We start from the raw sequence: 16,221 nt of genomic DNA on the forward strand, positions 1-16,221 counted from the left end.
GTATATACTCAAGCACTTTTTTCCTTTTAGTTTTTGTGGGTACACAGTAAATATTTGTATATATTTATGGGGTACATGAGACATTTTGATATAGGCATGCAATGCATAATAATCACATCATGAAAAATGGGGTATCCATCCCCTCAAGCATTTATCATTTGTGTCACAAACAATCCAATTATACTCTTTTAGTTATTTTTAAATGTCCAGTGAAATTATTATTGACTATAGTCACCCTGTTGTGCTATGAAATACTAGGTCTTACTCATTCATTCTATTTTTTTTGTACCCAGGTAAATCTGTTATCTTTTAATTTCTACTGTTTCTATCCAGGATTAAGTCATACTTCTTACTGTTGTCTCTTTGGAGGTAATAATCTTTTTTGTTCTGGCGGCTTTTTTATGATTTTCTATTACTGTTTGATTTTATTAGGATGAGTGAAAGTATTTTTTTCATTACTTGCAATGTTCTGAAAATTCCTGGCCAGCATCTCCTCAAATAATGCTTCTGTATTTTCCTCTTTCACCTCTCTACCAGGACTAAAATTATATTAATACATCTGCTAGAACTTTGTACCATAGCCCATATCTCTTTTAAATTCTCATCTGTATTTTTCTATCCTTTTATCTCTCCATGCTTTATTCTGAATATTTCCCAGAACCTTTTCACAGATTATCCCTTAATCTATGTCTATCTAATAAAATCTAATTCTGTATTATTGAAGTAAAACACACACTAAAGTGCACAAATCTTAAGTGTACAGCTTGTAGAACGCTGTTGAACATACTGCCATATGCTTATTGGCCAAGCTCTGCTTCACTTAACTCTCAGCCATTTTTTGGAATCAGCAGAAACCTCTAGAGGAAATGCCACTACAAATGCCAAGCTCACATTCTGGGTTCCTTCCTTTCACAGATCTTAATTTTATGCTTTTCCTAGACTTTTTCTCAGGAGGAACATTTATCTGAATAACCTAATCTGCAATTGCTAGAAGTGAAAAGCTTTTCTATTTAATTCTTGTTTTCAGGGAATTAGAGATAAGAAATATTTCATCTTCAGGTGATTAAAAAAGAAAACCATGAATAACAGCTAATGATGATTGGAGAATTAGGGTCCAAAAAGATAGTTTGAGACTAGAACAATATGCAGATTTTAGCAGTAATTCTAAATTTCTAAGGATCAGTAATCTCTTAGAGAATCTGATTAGAGTTGTGGAGCTACAAAAATACACATGGATACATTTGCCAAACATATTAATATAATTTAACAAGGTTCAAAATCCATGAAGCTCATCCATGGTTCCTGTAATATTCTATAGACGTCCTGCTCAATTAAGATAAAATGTAACAACTATCAAAGTAAATTTCCAATATACTCAATTACATAAGTATATGATTAGCATTTACTTGGCCCTGAGTTTTGATTAACACCGTGACAAGGCTGTTCCTAAAAAGTAATTCGATCTTAGGCAGGATCAAGAAACATTCTAGAATAATATCCTGTCATCTGGAGTAGCTGGCAGTCTTTCCTGGAGTATTATATGGAAGTATGGGGGCAATTAAGGAACACTAATAATTTAAACTGTAATCAGAGAAGAAACCAGGATGATGAATAAACTTAAAGCCAGGTTATATAAGAAACAACTGAAGGAACAAGGGATAGTTAACTTACAGAAGAAAACATTTAGTGCATTCATATGTGTGAAAAGACATCTAAAGAAGACAGATGCATGAAGTCACAGAGAAATTAATTTTAAAACAATGGGGGAGAAGATAATTTAACATTAAGACTAAAGTTCCTACTGCAGTTACTAGAGGTACTGAAACACAGGCTCAACAGTCATTCCAGAAATACTGTAGGAAATTTATGTAGAGGTATAAAATTAAACTAGTTATTACCTAAGGTTTCTCTTAAGATTAGGAATTCATTTTTTATAAGAGGTCATTTTAAAATTTATGTGTAAAGGAAAGAGCAGGGGGACTGATATTTATTTTTCACTGTAAATATTCACACTTCCATGAATACAACTTCTTTTCTCAAATAAATATTGATAGAACTTAAAGCAGTAAGTATTTCCAGGCAAAATATTAACTAAGTGAAATGATATAAACAAAGAAATTTCACTTTCAGGTGCCAAGGATTACATAAGAGTTTAAAGATAAAGACTAAATAAATGAAATTTAGAGAAACCAAGATACCTGTTTTCTCTTACTTGTTGCCTCATCTTTTCATCCTTTAGACTTTCATGTTTTAGTTTTGCCAATTCCATAGCCAGCTTTTCTTCTTGTTTGAGCTGGAGTTCTTTCAATCTTTTGTTTTCTTCTGCCTGAACGAAAAATTTAACTTTGTTGTTTGTCCTCTAGAATCAGATTTTTTTCATCAAGGTTGAATTTCTTTTATAACAGAAAACTAAATGCCTTAAGGCCAACAATTGATGATGTTTTATTTTAAAATACAAAATGTTGTTTCAATAAATACTTTTTCAAAATATTTTATCATGGAAAATTTCAAGTATTGCCAATAGTAAGAAGAATATTAAAATACACTCTCAGGTACCCACCACCCATGTTTTCAAAAATTGTCAACATTCTGCTAATCTTTTTTCTCTACCTTCCATTTCACCCTTTTTTCCCTTATTCTTTTTCTGCTAGCGTGTTTTAAAACAATCCTAGACATCATGTCACTTACCATGTAAATAATTCAGTACGAATATCTACCTGATCAGAATTTTTAAAAATATAACAATCATGTTATCAACATATCTAATTAACAATAATTCCTTAGTTAATGTCTAATACCATGTCCATATTCAAGCTTCCCCAATTGTCTCAAGATACTTTTCTAGTTGGTTTGCTCAAATCAAAATCCAAACAAGATCCACATATTGCATCTAATTATTATTTTTCTTAAGTCTCTTATATATTCTGTAACAATCACCTCTACACACATTTTTCCCCCAACCCACTGACTCGTTATAGAAATTAGGACATACATCCCGTAGAATGTTCCATATTTTGCATTTGACTGATTGCTTCCCCAGGATATATCACTGAACTTTTTTCTCTTTTATATTTCCTGTAAAAATGGCAGAAAGATCTAGAGGCTTGATTAAATTCAGTATCTAATAAAAACACATGAAAAGATGTTCAACATCATTAGCCATCAGGAAATGCAAATTGAAATTGCAATGAGATATTACTGTGTACCTATTGGAATGGCTAAAACAAAAAACAGTGCCAACACCAGGTGCTGGCAAGAAACTATCACTCATACATTGCTGCGTGGGAATGTAAAATGGTACAGGCATTCTGAAAGTCAGTTTTATAGTTTGATATAAAACTAATATGCAGCTGAGCACTGTGGCTTACACGTGTAATCCCAGCACTTTGGGAGGCTAAGGCGGGAAGATCCTTAAGGCCAGGAGTTTGAGACCAGCCTGGGCAACATAGAGAGATGCTGTCCTTACAGAAAATTAGCCAGGTGTGGTGTAGTTCTAGCTACATCAGGAGGTTGAGGTAGGAGGACCGCTGGAGACCAGGAGCTCAAGGCTGAAGTAAGCCATGATCACACCACTGCACTCCAGCTGGGCAACAGAGTAAGACCCTGTCTCTTAAAAAAAAAAAAAAAGCCTCCATGCAATTATCACACAACTCAACAATTGTACCTCTTAAGCATTTATCCCAGGGAAATGAAAACTTTTTATTTAAAAACCTGTATACAAATGTTTACAGCAGATTTATTCCTAATAGCCAATACCAAAAATACTCCAGACATCCTTCATCATGTGAATGGTCAAATAAACTGTGGTACATCCGTACTATGGGACACTACTCAGCAATAAAAAGAAATGAAGCAATAAAAAAGAATGCAAGCAAAACTTGGATGAATCTCCATGAATTATGCTAAGTGAAAAAAGCTAATTCCAAAAGATTACATACAGTTTGATGCCATTTATGTAACATTCTTGGTACATGTTATTTTTTAATAATTGAGATATAATTCATATAGCATAAAATTCACCTTTTACAATTCACAATTCAGTGATTTTGTATATTCACAATGTTGTGTATCTATCACCACTATCTACTTCCAGAGCCTTAAAAAAAATAGACTTTGAAGTTTTGGGTTCACAACAAAATTGAGCAGAAAGTACACAGAGTTCCCATATATTCCCTGACTCCACACATGCTCAGCTTCCCCTTCTATCAGCCTCCTCCATTAGACTGGTACATTTGTTACACTCAGTAAACCTGTATTTACATTACTTAAACCTATGCATCATTATCACCCAAAGTCCATAGTTTACATTAAGGTTCATTCTTGGTGGTACACATTCCATGGGTTCTGGCAATGCATAATCATATGTATCTACCATGATAGTATTGTACACAATCATTTCACTACCCTAAAAATCCTCTGTGATCTGTCTATTCAACCCTTCCTCCCCTAAAATCCTAAAAACAACTTACATTTTTACTGTTTCCGTAGTTTTGCCTTTCCCAGAATGTCACATAGTTGGAATTATACAGAATGGAGCCTTTTTGGACTGGCTTCTTTCACTTAGTAATATGCACTTAAAGTTCCTCCACATCTTTTCATGGCTTCATAGCTCATTTCATTTTGGTACTGAATAATATTCCATTGTCTGGACGTATCACCGTTTATCCATTATCTATTGAAGGACATCTTGGTTGCTTCTAAATTTTGACATTTATGAATAATGCTGCTATATATTATAAACATTTGTGCTATGGCAGCTATAAAGCTGCCATATGTTATATTTTTATAAATGCTATAGATATATATAGGTGATTGTGTGTACACACTATATATAGCACATCTGTGTGTACATTTGTGTGTGGCATAAAATGTCAACACTCCAGAATGTTTACATCACCCCAAAAGAAACCTGTAACCTATTAGCAGTCACTTACTATTCCTCTCACCTTTTCCCCCAACCCCTGGCACCCACTTATCTATTTTTTGTCTCTATGGATTTGCATATTCTGGATATTTCATATAAATGAATTCACACAATATGTGGCCTTTTGTATCTGGTTTATTTCACTTAGCAAAATGTTTTCAAGGTTCATCCATGTTGTAGCATGTATCAGTAATTCATTCCTTTTTATGGCTGTGTAGTATTCCATTGTATAGATGTAACACATTTTGTTTATCCATTTATCAGCTGATTGGCATCTGGGTTTCTACTTTTTGGGTGTCATGAATAATGCTGTTATAGACACTTGTATATGAGTTTTTTGTAGATATATGCCTTCAATTATCTCTTGGGAATATATTTAGACCTCAGCTACACCACACCTAGATTTCTGACTTGCAGAAACTGAGATAATAAATGGGTGTTGTTTTAAGCAGCTAAGTTTGTGGTAATTCATTACTTAGCAATTGAAAACTACTACAGCAACTAATGTGTACTCTTCAAAATTGTCAAGGTCATGAAAGACAGCAAAAAGTGAATAATTCTTACAACTAGAGGAGACAAAGATTGGAGGAGAAACAATGACTGGCTGGGCATGGTGGCTCACACCTGTAATCCCAGCACTTTGGGAGGCCAAGGAGGACAGATCATCTCAGGTCGGGAGTTGGAGACCAGCCTGACCAACATGGAGAAACCCCATCTCTACTAAAAATACAGAATTAGCTGGGTGTGGTGGTGCATGCCTATAATCCCAGCTACTTAGAAGGCTGAGGCAGGAGAATCACTTGAATCCAGGAGGCAGAGGTTGCGGTGAGCCAAAATTGCACCACTGCACTCCAGCCTGGGCAACAAGAGCAAAATTCTGTCTCAAAAAAAAAAATAAATAAATAAAAATAATAATTAAAAAAATATATATATATATATGACTATAGTTTATTCAAATGCAAAAGCTTGAGGATAGCCACTCAGGAAACACAAACTCCAAAATAATGGGTCATTGTTCCAACGTGGGGAAGTTAAGCTTTCACTTATATAGGCAGAGACAGAGAAGCTTAACAGGGTTGCAACATTTTCCATATAAGGTCAGTATATATATTATAGCAATTTAATTAGTTGCATTCCAAGGAACATTCCATGAGAAAGGGTAATGATCTTGAGGGGTCTTATCTCTGGTGTCTTTCCTAATCATTTACAGAACAAGAATAAGGAAGATTTAATCTGTAATTGGAAAAGCAGAAGTTGTAGCAGCATGCTATGTGACTCAGGACACATAACCACATTCCTCTCAAGGCTAAAAACTAAGGATACATGACAACTAAATGCAATCAGTGGTCCTCAAGTAGCAAAAACACATTAGTGGACAAACTGATGAAATCTGAATAAATCTCACAGTTAACAGTATTCCATCAAAGCTAAATCCATTTTGATAACTTTTCTATGATTTTCATCTATGTAAGATGTTAAGAAGTAGTCAGGTGAAGGGTATATGTGAATTCTCTACACTGTTTTTGCAACTCTCCTATAAATCTAAACTTATCTCAAAATAATAAGTTAAAAATATGCATATTTCCAAGATTTGTTCACTGAAAAGACCTGGAAGCAATGATAACCCAAGAATTATGAGTAAACCTAGCACCCAAGTTTTCTTGAAATATTATTTCCACTAAATGATAACAGCGCTTCCTGGCACAATGGCTGATTCCAGGTGTAGGACAAAAAATATAAGAGATAAGCTTTGTATTTGTCAGGGTTCTCTAGAGTAAGTGATTACGAAGGCAGGCAAGTTCTAAGATCTGCAAGGTGAGCTGGCAAGCTGAGGAACTAATGGTTTTGTTCTAGTTTGAGTCCTAAAGCCTGAGAACCAGCAGGCTCAAGACCCAGAAAGAGCCAATGTTTTAGTTTGAGTTCAATGACTAGAAAAAAAGGAAATGTCCCAGCTGGAAGGCAACCAGGCATGAAGAATTCTGTCTTATTCAAAGGAAGGTCAATCTTTTTGTTCTATTCAGGCCTTCAACTGATCGGATGAGGCCTACCTATATTAGGGAGGGCAATGTGCTTTATACTCAGTCTATGGATTTAAATGCTAATCTCATCCAAAACAACCTCACAGAAACACGGAGAATCATGTTTTATCAAATACCTAGAAACCCCAAGGCCCAGTCAAGTTGACACATAAAATTATCACAAGCCTAGAACACTTTGTTTTGACAAAAAGCAAGGAAAGTATCAAAGATTAAGGAAATATTGTCAAAAGGACACAGAGGGCCGGGTGCAGTGGCTGACACATGTAATCCCAGCACTTTGGGAGGCTAAGGCAGGCAGATCACTTGAAGTCAGGAGTTCAAGACCAGCCTGGCCAACATCGTGAAACCCCATCTCTACTAAAAATACAAAAATTAGCCTAGCATGGTGGTTCAGGCCTGTAATCCCAGCTACTTGGGAGGCTGAGGGAGGAGAATCTCTTGAACCCAGGAGGCGGAGGTTGCAGTGAGCCGAGATGGTGCGGCTGCACTCCAGCCTGGGAGACAGATGAAGACTCTGTCTCAAAAAAAAAAACAACACAACACAGAGGCAATATAAAAGGGCATCCATTGGCCAAGGATGGGATAATTTGAGCATCAAAAATAATAATAAATGCAATTAAGTACATAAATATCTATGAGTCCATAAAGGTATTTTTAAAAAGAGACAAAGTCAAAAACTAAATAAAACAAAATTTTAAAAACAACCACAACATAGGTAGACACCAATGGAAGAAAATAGGACACCAACTCCTTACTCTGAAAATTAACTGTCTCCTTTTTCAGTAAGAATAAATAACCCTAGTCAATAATAACTTTTTTTTTTTTTTTTTTTGCAGGGCAGGGGCAGGGGAACAGGGTCTCTGTCATTCAGGCTGGAGTGCGGTGGCAAGATCATAGCTCACTGCAGCCTTGAACTCCTGGGCTCAAGTGATCCTTCCATCTTGGCCTCCCAAAGTGCTAGAATTATAGGGGTGAACAATTGTGCTGGCCTGAGGTAAAGTTCTTTACAGAGGAATTTCAGCTAATTAAATGTGAAAGGAATAAAAGAATCAGAAAATCAGTTTTTGTAACCACTAATGAAAGAAAAAATTCTTTTGTGAAACCACAGATGAAAGTTTGATGGGAACCTTTACAGTGGAGAAACCAGACTGTCTCCCTAAGCCCACTGATCCATACTGGCATCACTAAAAGTGGAACAACCAGACCTCATGTGTTCCCTGTTTGACACAATGACAAGGACAGCATCACCTATGGAGTATTCTTGCCAAAAAAGGTGGACCACAATCTAATTGTGTCTTTATGGCTAGGTTCTGTTTAGAGGAAATATAACAGATAGGGAAATAAATTAAAGGAACATGAGGAAGCAAACACATATATTCAGAATGTGGGCTACTGGATAAAACAACTGGTTTAGTTTAGCAAGCTAAAAACACGAAGTCAAACAAAAAAAAAACAAACAAAAAACCGTGAAGGAGGGGCTGTTTTCAATGAAGAGAGACTTAAACAGACATAACCACCAAATACACCGTATGAACGTTGCTTGGATCTTGGTTAAAACGAACCAACTGTAAAAGCAGATTTCTGACACAATCACAGAAATGTGTTCATGGAATGGGCGAGATAATAGTATTATGGTACTCCATGTAAGAAAACATCCATCCATATTTTGTTAGATGTACACTTAAGTATGTAGGAAAGAGTTGGTGTGATACCTGGGATATTCTTTCAAATTAAAGAGAAAATAATAATGGGAAAAATATCCAACCCCTAAGATCTGCTTTCTCAGAGTTAAAAAAAAATCATATCTAAGCTTTTGAATTTGGAACACAGAAGGGTGGATATCATTTTTTAAATTTGCTTTTGTTATTCTCCACAAAATCCTCCAAAATGTTTAACATATAGCAGCTACTCAAAAACTGCTGACATATCAGAATACCTTTCATGTATTTTTGAGAATTCACTTCTATCATGTTTCAATTCTTATTAGTTTCCCTTTTCTACCACCTTAATCCCTTAAAATGTTGAGATATATACCTAAGTGTTCATTTTCTACCACTTAATAATGTATACGTTAATTTCAGTAAATTTTTTAAAGGCACCCTTAAATTTTTGTCTTTAGAAACTTACGAAAGGCAACACAATTGTACTTACATGAACAAAACTGGTAGTAATTACAGAGTTCATATTTATGTTAAAAAAAATCTGAGTGCTTATTCTGTACCAGGCACTATTTCAAGGGCCTTGCATGTATTAACTCGTTATTAAAACAATCCTAAGTAGGAGGTACTATTCTTATTCCCCATTTTATAGAAAAAGCATAAAAAACAAAAGCAGGCCGGGCGCGGTGGCTCACCCCTATAATCCCAGCACTTTGGGAGGCCGAGGTGGGCAGATCACGAGGTCAGGAGTTCGAGATCAGCCTGGTCAATATGGTGAAACCCCGTCTCTACTAAAAATTAAAAAATTAGCCAGGCATGGTGTTGCGCGCCTATAGTCCCAGCTACTCAGAAAAATCGCTTGAACCCCGGAGGCGGAGGTTGCAGTGAGCCGAGATCGTGCCACTGCACTACAAGCTGGGCAACAGAGCAAGACTCCGTCTAAAAAAAAAAAAAAGTAAAAGCAACTTACTCGAGGGTCCGTAGCTAAGGTATAGCAGCAGTAGGATTCAAAGACAGGCCGGCTCCAGAAACCCAGCTCTTTACGATTACACTGAGCTGAGGCACAATCAGGCATCACTTACCTGCTGCTGTTATCTACTCATTTCCAGCATTAGCAGCTCACTTTCATCGTTTCCAAGGTGCAAAATGAAGAAAAAAAAATGTAACAATGAATAGTAAAACTTACCTTTTGAATGGCCTCTTCCATATCCAACTCAAATTGTTCATTTTGTAATAATCTGAGAAATTGCTTGCGCTCAACACGGTTATCATTTTCATTCTGCACCATCTGATTCCTGATTTGACTGTTGATGTTTTTTAGAGCTTGGACATGTAATTTTTTGCAGTAGTTTTCATCTACTAATTTCTGATGCCTTTCACTACAGCCCAAATGTCTCCTTTTGGAAGCCTACGATGGAAGAAAAAAAAAGATGCATATTTTGATACTCCAAAATCTAATTTTAAAAAATGTATTGATATAAACCTTAGTAACAAAGGATACAAAGAGCCTGGCTTCCTTCCTAAACTCAAACGAGTATACCGAATAAAAAATTAACGTAGTAAATATGTTCACGTATCAGTTAAATAGGTACTGTTATTATTACCTATTTTATAGATGAAACATGAAAAATAACTTTACCCAAGGTTCTGCAGCTAATAAATAGCTGTGCTAGGATTAATCGCACCCTACAGACCCAGATCTTTACTACCACCAGGGAATTTCTCCTCCCCTCATTCCACCCACCACCACCACCACCACGACTACCACCACAGGGCCATAAAGTGCTGTTCAGAAGCTGGTCAGGTTTTCCTAATATAAATGTAATAGGTCAATTCGCTGCTATTTATCAATTCGCTTTCTCCCACACTTTTATTTCTACTTATTTCTTCGGAGGTTCTATTGGGCAGATTTAAAGATGTATTTAATATACTATGCGAAAAGTGCCAAAAAGGCTGGAAACCACCGCGAGCGTCCCTTCTAATAGCACCTGAAGCCTCCGAAAGCAAATACAAGTTCCCCAATTAATGACCAGATTAAGCACTTAAAATCCTTTTTTAGAAGCAGATGAGCGCCAAACTAGAATTAAATCAACAAATAAACAAGTAGTTTCGAGTCCCCCAACTGGCTCACCATCTTGGCTGACGAAAAATACCCACTCTCGTGGGACCGCGGCCACCACCTCCAGCCGCAAACGCAGCAGCCAGCAGCCCAAAGGAGCGCACCTGGCTGCGCGCGCTCGGGTGTTTACGCGGCGTCCTGGTAACGGTGGAGCTGCGCGCCCTCCGCTCGACCAAAACGGACCCACGCAGAACGTGGCCTCCCATTGGACGCGATAAGATCCAATCGGCATTGAGCTTCTTAGGAACAGGGCAGGAGGGCTACTTCTATAGGTCTAAACTAGAAAAGCGGGACGTTCAGATTGTGGCCTGACCCAGGCACTTTGCAGTAGGCTAGGCAAGCTCGATTTCCCTCCAGCGGCCGAACTGTGGTTTGAGTGGGTTTGGGAGCCAAGTTCAGGCCTGTGGAAACTGCGCACAGAGAAATACGCAAACTACTGCCTAATACATGGAGCCGAAGGCAATTTCCACGCATGGAGCATCCCGCACACTAAGTGCCTAGTCAGCCAGGTCTCTGCTAGGGACGATGACTGGTTTAATCCTCAGCAGTGGGAGTCCAGATCGCTGTCCCCTTTGCTGGGTTGTGAGGCACTGAGGGTACCACGAGCTTCCAGCAGCCTTCAGTTCACCCACCCCCCTGCCACCCCGCAGAAGCTGCTGGTAAATTTTGGGACTAAAATCTATGAGCCACATGAATCTTACTCTGCTATGTGGTCCAGGTACCAAGGAGAGCACGTTACATGATGGCAGGATGTTGATCTGGTTCATTTCATAGGCAGATTAGACACTAAAGTCCATTTTAAATGGGAAGTTTAAGAATGATAATGGATCAGAGAAATTAGATATACTGATTTTAGAAATGATACATTCAGAGAAATCTTGTCAACACTAAAATATTTGTATAAGGTGATTAGTGGTATAACTTTGTGTTATTCTAATTTGAAGTCCGTCTTCTGTAGCAATATGTCTGCTTAAAGATTAATAACAAATAGGACTTCTAGTTTCAGTGCTGACGTGTAAAAGCTTGGAAGTTGTCACCCCATCCTTACAACCAGATAAAAACAACTAAAAATCAGCGACTTCTCTTGGCTCCATCATACAACTGAGGTCGCTCCTGTCTCTGTCCTTTGGTCATTTATCACGTGGTTGCATATCTATGTTGTCTCTACTACTCCACTCATTGCCATCACTGTTTGAGAGGAATGGAGAGAAGGTGTAAACCTGCCCTCTGGGTGTTCTGTGTAAATTGATCTGGAATGGAGCAAAGCAGGCAGCCTGCTGTAAATTTCTCTTCTTGGCATATCCATCTCCGCAAAGGGTTGGGCCCTCTATAGAAGAGAGAGGAGACAGGCATGGGTTCAGGATTGAACAGGGTATAACACATTCAATAGAGTGTGGGTTTTAATTTGTTAATTCCTAATAGTGAAATAGTGACATTGCAAAGTATTTCAGCAAACATGTATGTTTTTTATTGTTTACTTCTCGAATCGAGGACTTTTGTCTCTAAAGGGAACTTCAGTTATAATTCCTCATTTCCAGTATACCCTTGGATATGGTAGAAGGATTCATATAATTTAATAGGTAATCTGAGAAAAAGATTTTTGGCCAGAATATTGACCTAAATCCAAGACAAATTTAATCAATTGTAACAATTAGCTGATTTTAACCTTTAAAAAAATTATCCTAACAATTACTACATTTTTAATAGACTTTGCTCCTTTTTCGAAGCCGTTTTAGGTTTACAGAAAAATTGACAGAATACAGAGAATTCCCCGTCTCACCTCTCCTCCCCACTGCACCCATACAATTTCCCCTATTTCTAGCATTACATATTAGTGTAGTACATTTGTTACACTTGAAGAACCAATATTAATATGACTAAGTTCATAATCTACATTAGGGTTCACTCTTTGTTTTGTATAGGTCTATGAGGATTTGTTTTGTTTTGTTTTGTTTTGTTTTCTGAGACGGAGTCTGGCTCTGTCGCCCAGTCTGGAGTGCAGTGACATGATCTCGGCTCACTGCAACCTCTACCTCCCAGGTTCAAGCGATTCTCCTGCCTCAGCCCCAAGTAGCTGAGACTACAGGCAAATTTTTGTATTTTTAGTAGAGACAGAGTTTCACCAATTTGGCCAGGCTGGTCTTGAACTCCTGACCTCAAGTCATACACCCACCTTGGCCTCCCAAAGTGCTGGGAGTATAGGCATGAGCAACTGCTCCCAGGTGGGTTTTGAGAAATACATAATGTCATGTATCTGGCCAGGAGTGGTGGCTTGCATCTGTAATCCCAGTTACTTGGGAGACTGAGGCAAGAAGATTGCTTGAGTTCCGAAAATTGAGACATATTGTCATATATCTATTATTACAGTATCATACAGAATAGTTTCATTGCCTAAAAAGTCTCTGTGTTCTACCTATTCATTTCTCCCTCACGCCTTCCTCCCAAACCCCTGGGAACCACTAATCTTTCTATTGTTTCTATAGATTTGCCTTTTCCAGAATGTCATATCATTGGAATCATACAGTATGTAGCCTTTTCAGACCGGCATCTTTCCCTTAGCAAAACTCATTTAAAGGTTCCTGCAAATCTTTAGGTGACTTGATAGCTCATTTATTTTATTACTAAATAACATTCCATTGCATGTCATTAGTAAAAAACAATTATATTTAAATATTATTTCTAGTGATAAATTATTACTATCATAAATGACACTTCATTGTTAAAGGAGGACTTATGCCTTCCTAACATTACAAGGAAGTCTTCTCGTTCATTTCCCTCTAGAAAATAGCTTTTTACCTACAGGTCTAGACTGAAATGTCTAGAGTACTGAGGGGAAGGAGCTTTTCCTTATAATAAATGATGAATTATACTGATTAATGTCCCCCAATAGTTATAATATAACAGGGTTGAACTTAACAGAGTTGCTGATCTGAAATAAAGCATGTTAATAGATGTGCACTGTTAAGTGTAGCTATACAGTAAAAATTATTTACGAAATGGTATTGCTTTATAAAATAAAGCAATTAGAACAATTTTTCTTTCATTCAGAAAAATGCCCAAATCTAATCTAATTTGCTGCAGCTGGACACCACCTGCAGATGACTGTTGAAATACTCTGAACATTACACACTTATCTTTTAAATATTGATAATGTCATTCTTCATTTTCTCGACATGAAATCCCAGAGGGAACAATTATGCTAATAAACCTTAATGATTCTTGCAAATAAATGATCAAACCGAATTGCTGCTGTTGATTTATATTAATGGATGCCTTTAGGATGAGATTTGCCAGTATGATGCTGCCTCTTGAATCTCAATTCATCTTATTTAGCTGAAGAGGGTATATAGTTTGTTAAATAGATGAAGTGTTTAAAATATAATGTGCTTGTGCAGTTTTTGCACTTCATAATGTTCAAGTATTACCATCTTGCCTTGTGGCAAATCTGCATTTAATGGTTTCATTGTATATAACTTCCTTTAGTACTTTTTCTGTCTGTCACATGCAGTTAGAAAGTGACTGCTCTCTGGTTGATGCAGAATAGGCTAACTTCCATATGTTGAATTTGATTGTTTCATTAAGACAATAAAACTGTTTCTGGATATTTTAGCCACCATAATCTGGGAATCGTATGGACTGTGTGATGATGTGATCAAGTGCTAAATAATTGTTAGGGGTAAAGAGACATGACAAAATGGTTGGTGAGCTCATTTAAACCCAGGCTTAGTGGATGTCTTTCGTTCCTGTTCTCTCACTTTCACTTTTGCTCTTGCATCTTTGCTATGTCTACAGGAATAGGAGATTGCTGACTTCATGAATTCTAGAATAACACTGAAAAAGAACTACAGAATTGTCATATATTGATTTCCAGGGTTGAGAACACTACACAGAAAGAATGCTTATTCATTGTAGATATGAATAAAAATTTACCTGGGTAATTTTATTGAAAAGCTACTATTTGTAAATGAGTAGTAAAATAGAAGACTGGCATCTACATATTATGTATATAGGAATGGAATATAGAACTTGTGATGTCAAATAACTTGTGATGTCTTTAGGAATTTCTTATATGATGCACAGGGACTGTAATTTGGCTAGCAGTGAAGTAAAGATGACCATATTAAATTCATCATGAAGAGTGGAGGAATCCCCTTCTGAATTATATAAGCTCTTATTGGTAAAAAAAAAAAAGTATATGTATATACCTATATTTATATAGAGATATATACATGTGTAAACTATGTTTATATGGATTTTTTTCATTTCTTAACTTTAAAAAGGTACCAAATTTGATGAAATTTGATATATTTATGGCAATTTTTCTAGTGAAAACTTAACCAGACCAAAAATTTAAAACAACTAAATGCACGATTTTATTTATTGCAAAATTTTCTAATTTAGCAAAAAACAAAAACAAAACACCACAAAAATGGGTGATCTAAACATGCAGTGTTAAGGGAATGGCTAATTAAATTGTGGCATATCAGCTATGTACCTAGAGAAGTGTGTCTGGAGGGCCAGAGGGGCCAGCCCAGAAGAGGCAAACTGTGGAAAACCTGAGCAGCAGCATCTTGGGAAAGGAGAATAACTGGGCACTCAGAAGCTGGGCACTGACTCTAAGGTCCTAGGAAAAAGAGGAACACAGCTGCCCTCCATGGGGAACAGCAGATAAAGAATGTGGTCACCAAGGAGGGAGAGACAAAGAGGCTAAGCTTGCTGTGAGCACAGGAAATAAGGCAGAGGCCCAGGGCTGTCTACATTGTCCTTGGACCCTGCTTGGACTGTTGGACTGCTGATAGACTTCTGGGATGGAGGGAGGGAGGGAGAGAGACAGAGAAAGAGAAAGAGACACTGAATCAATTAACTGAAAGACCAAACAGGTAAGAACAGTCTAGCAGTTCTGTAAAAACCTTGCCTTGTTAATAGATGACAAAGTGCATAAAGAAATGTAGTGGAAAACACTTGATTAATATTAGAAAACATTATCCTGCTACCTTATCATTTATTGATTTATTGAGTGCTTCATACATGCCAATCACTTCACGTATAGTTGTCTTTACTTAGTAAAACAACCCCATTCACTTTATATATGAAGAAAACAAGATTCAAAGGAAAGAATTAACTAGGCAAGCTCGTAGAAAGGAGTAATCATGGGACAGAGATTTGTACGAAGTCTCTCTAGCTCATTTTTCATGAATCCAGCATTTTTCAAACTATGGATCACAAACAGCATTTAAAAAGAAATGGAATAGAATAGTCCAGAAAATACAGAGTGCATCAAATCTAGTTAACTAGGTATTGTTTTGTAACACTTTTTAGTTCTAGATAGATGATAGATTGACCTATCAATAGATAGATAGAATGTATACATCGGGTCATGATGTAAAATATAAGGGTGAAGGTCAGAAAGGTTTGAAAATGAGTTAGACCATATTGCCTGTCTTTCTCAGTCTTAGGAAGATGCTTCTTTGAATTATAGCA

The 16,221-nt window shown here is 36.9% G+C and overlaps 1 protein-coding gene across 4 annotated transcripts in view; it reads right to left on the bottom strand.

Moving 5' to 3' along the window:
• MNS1 (meiosis specific nuclear structural 1) overlaps nt 1-10,953 on the bottom strand; it is a 149,356-nt gene extending 138,403 nt beyond the window's left edge. For 3 of the 4 annotated variants that reach the window (XM_054531538.2, XM_054531537.2, XM_024232811.3), the window contains exons 1-3: nt 10,753-10,917; nt 9,808-10,029; nt 2,199-2,326 (exon numbers count right to left, since the gene is read on the bottom strand). In XM_054531538.2, the coding sequence (XP_054387513.1) occupies nt 2,199-2,326; nt 9,808-10,029; nt 10,753-10,755 (353 nt within the window). In that variant the 5' untranslated portion in view covers nt 10,756-10,917. Of the gene's footprint in view, nt 1-2,198; nt 2,327-9,807; nt 10,030-10,752 lie in introns of all 4 variants that reach the window. The other variant, XM_063716668.1, reaches the window with a different exon arrangement.
• Nucleotides 10,954-16,221: the final 5,268 nt, after the last annotated feature.

The sequence above is a fragment of the Pongo abelii genome, chromosome 16, assembly GCF_028885655.2.
Source record: "Pongo abelii isolate AG06213 chromosome 16, NHGRI_mPonAbe1-v2.0_pri, whole genome shotgun sequence".
NCBI lineage: Eukaryota > Metazoa > Chordata > Mammalia > Primates > Hominidae > Pongo > Pongo abelii.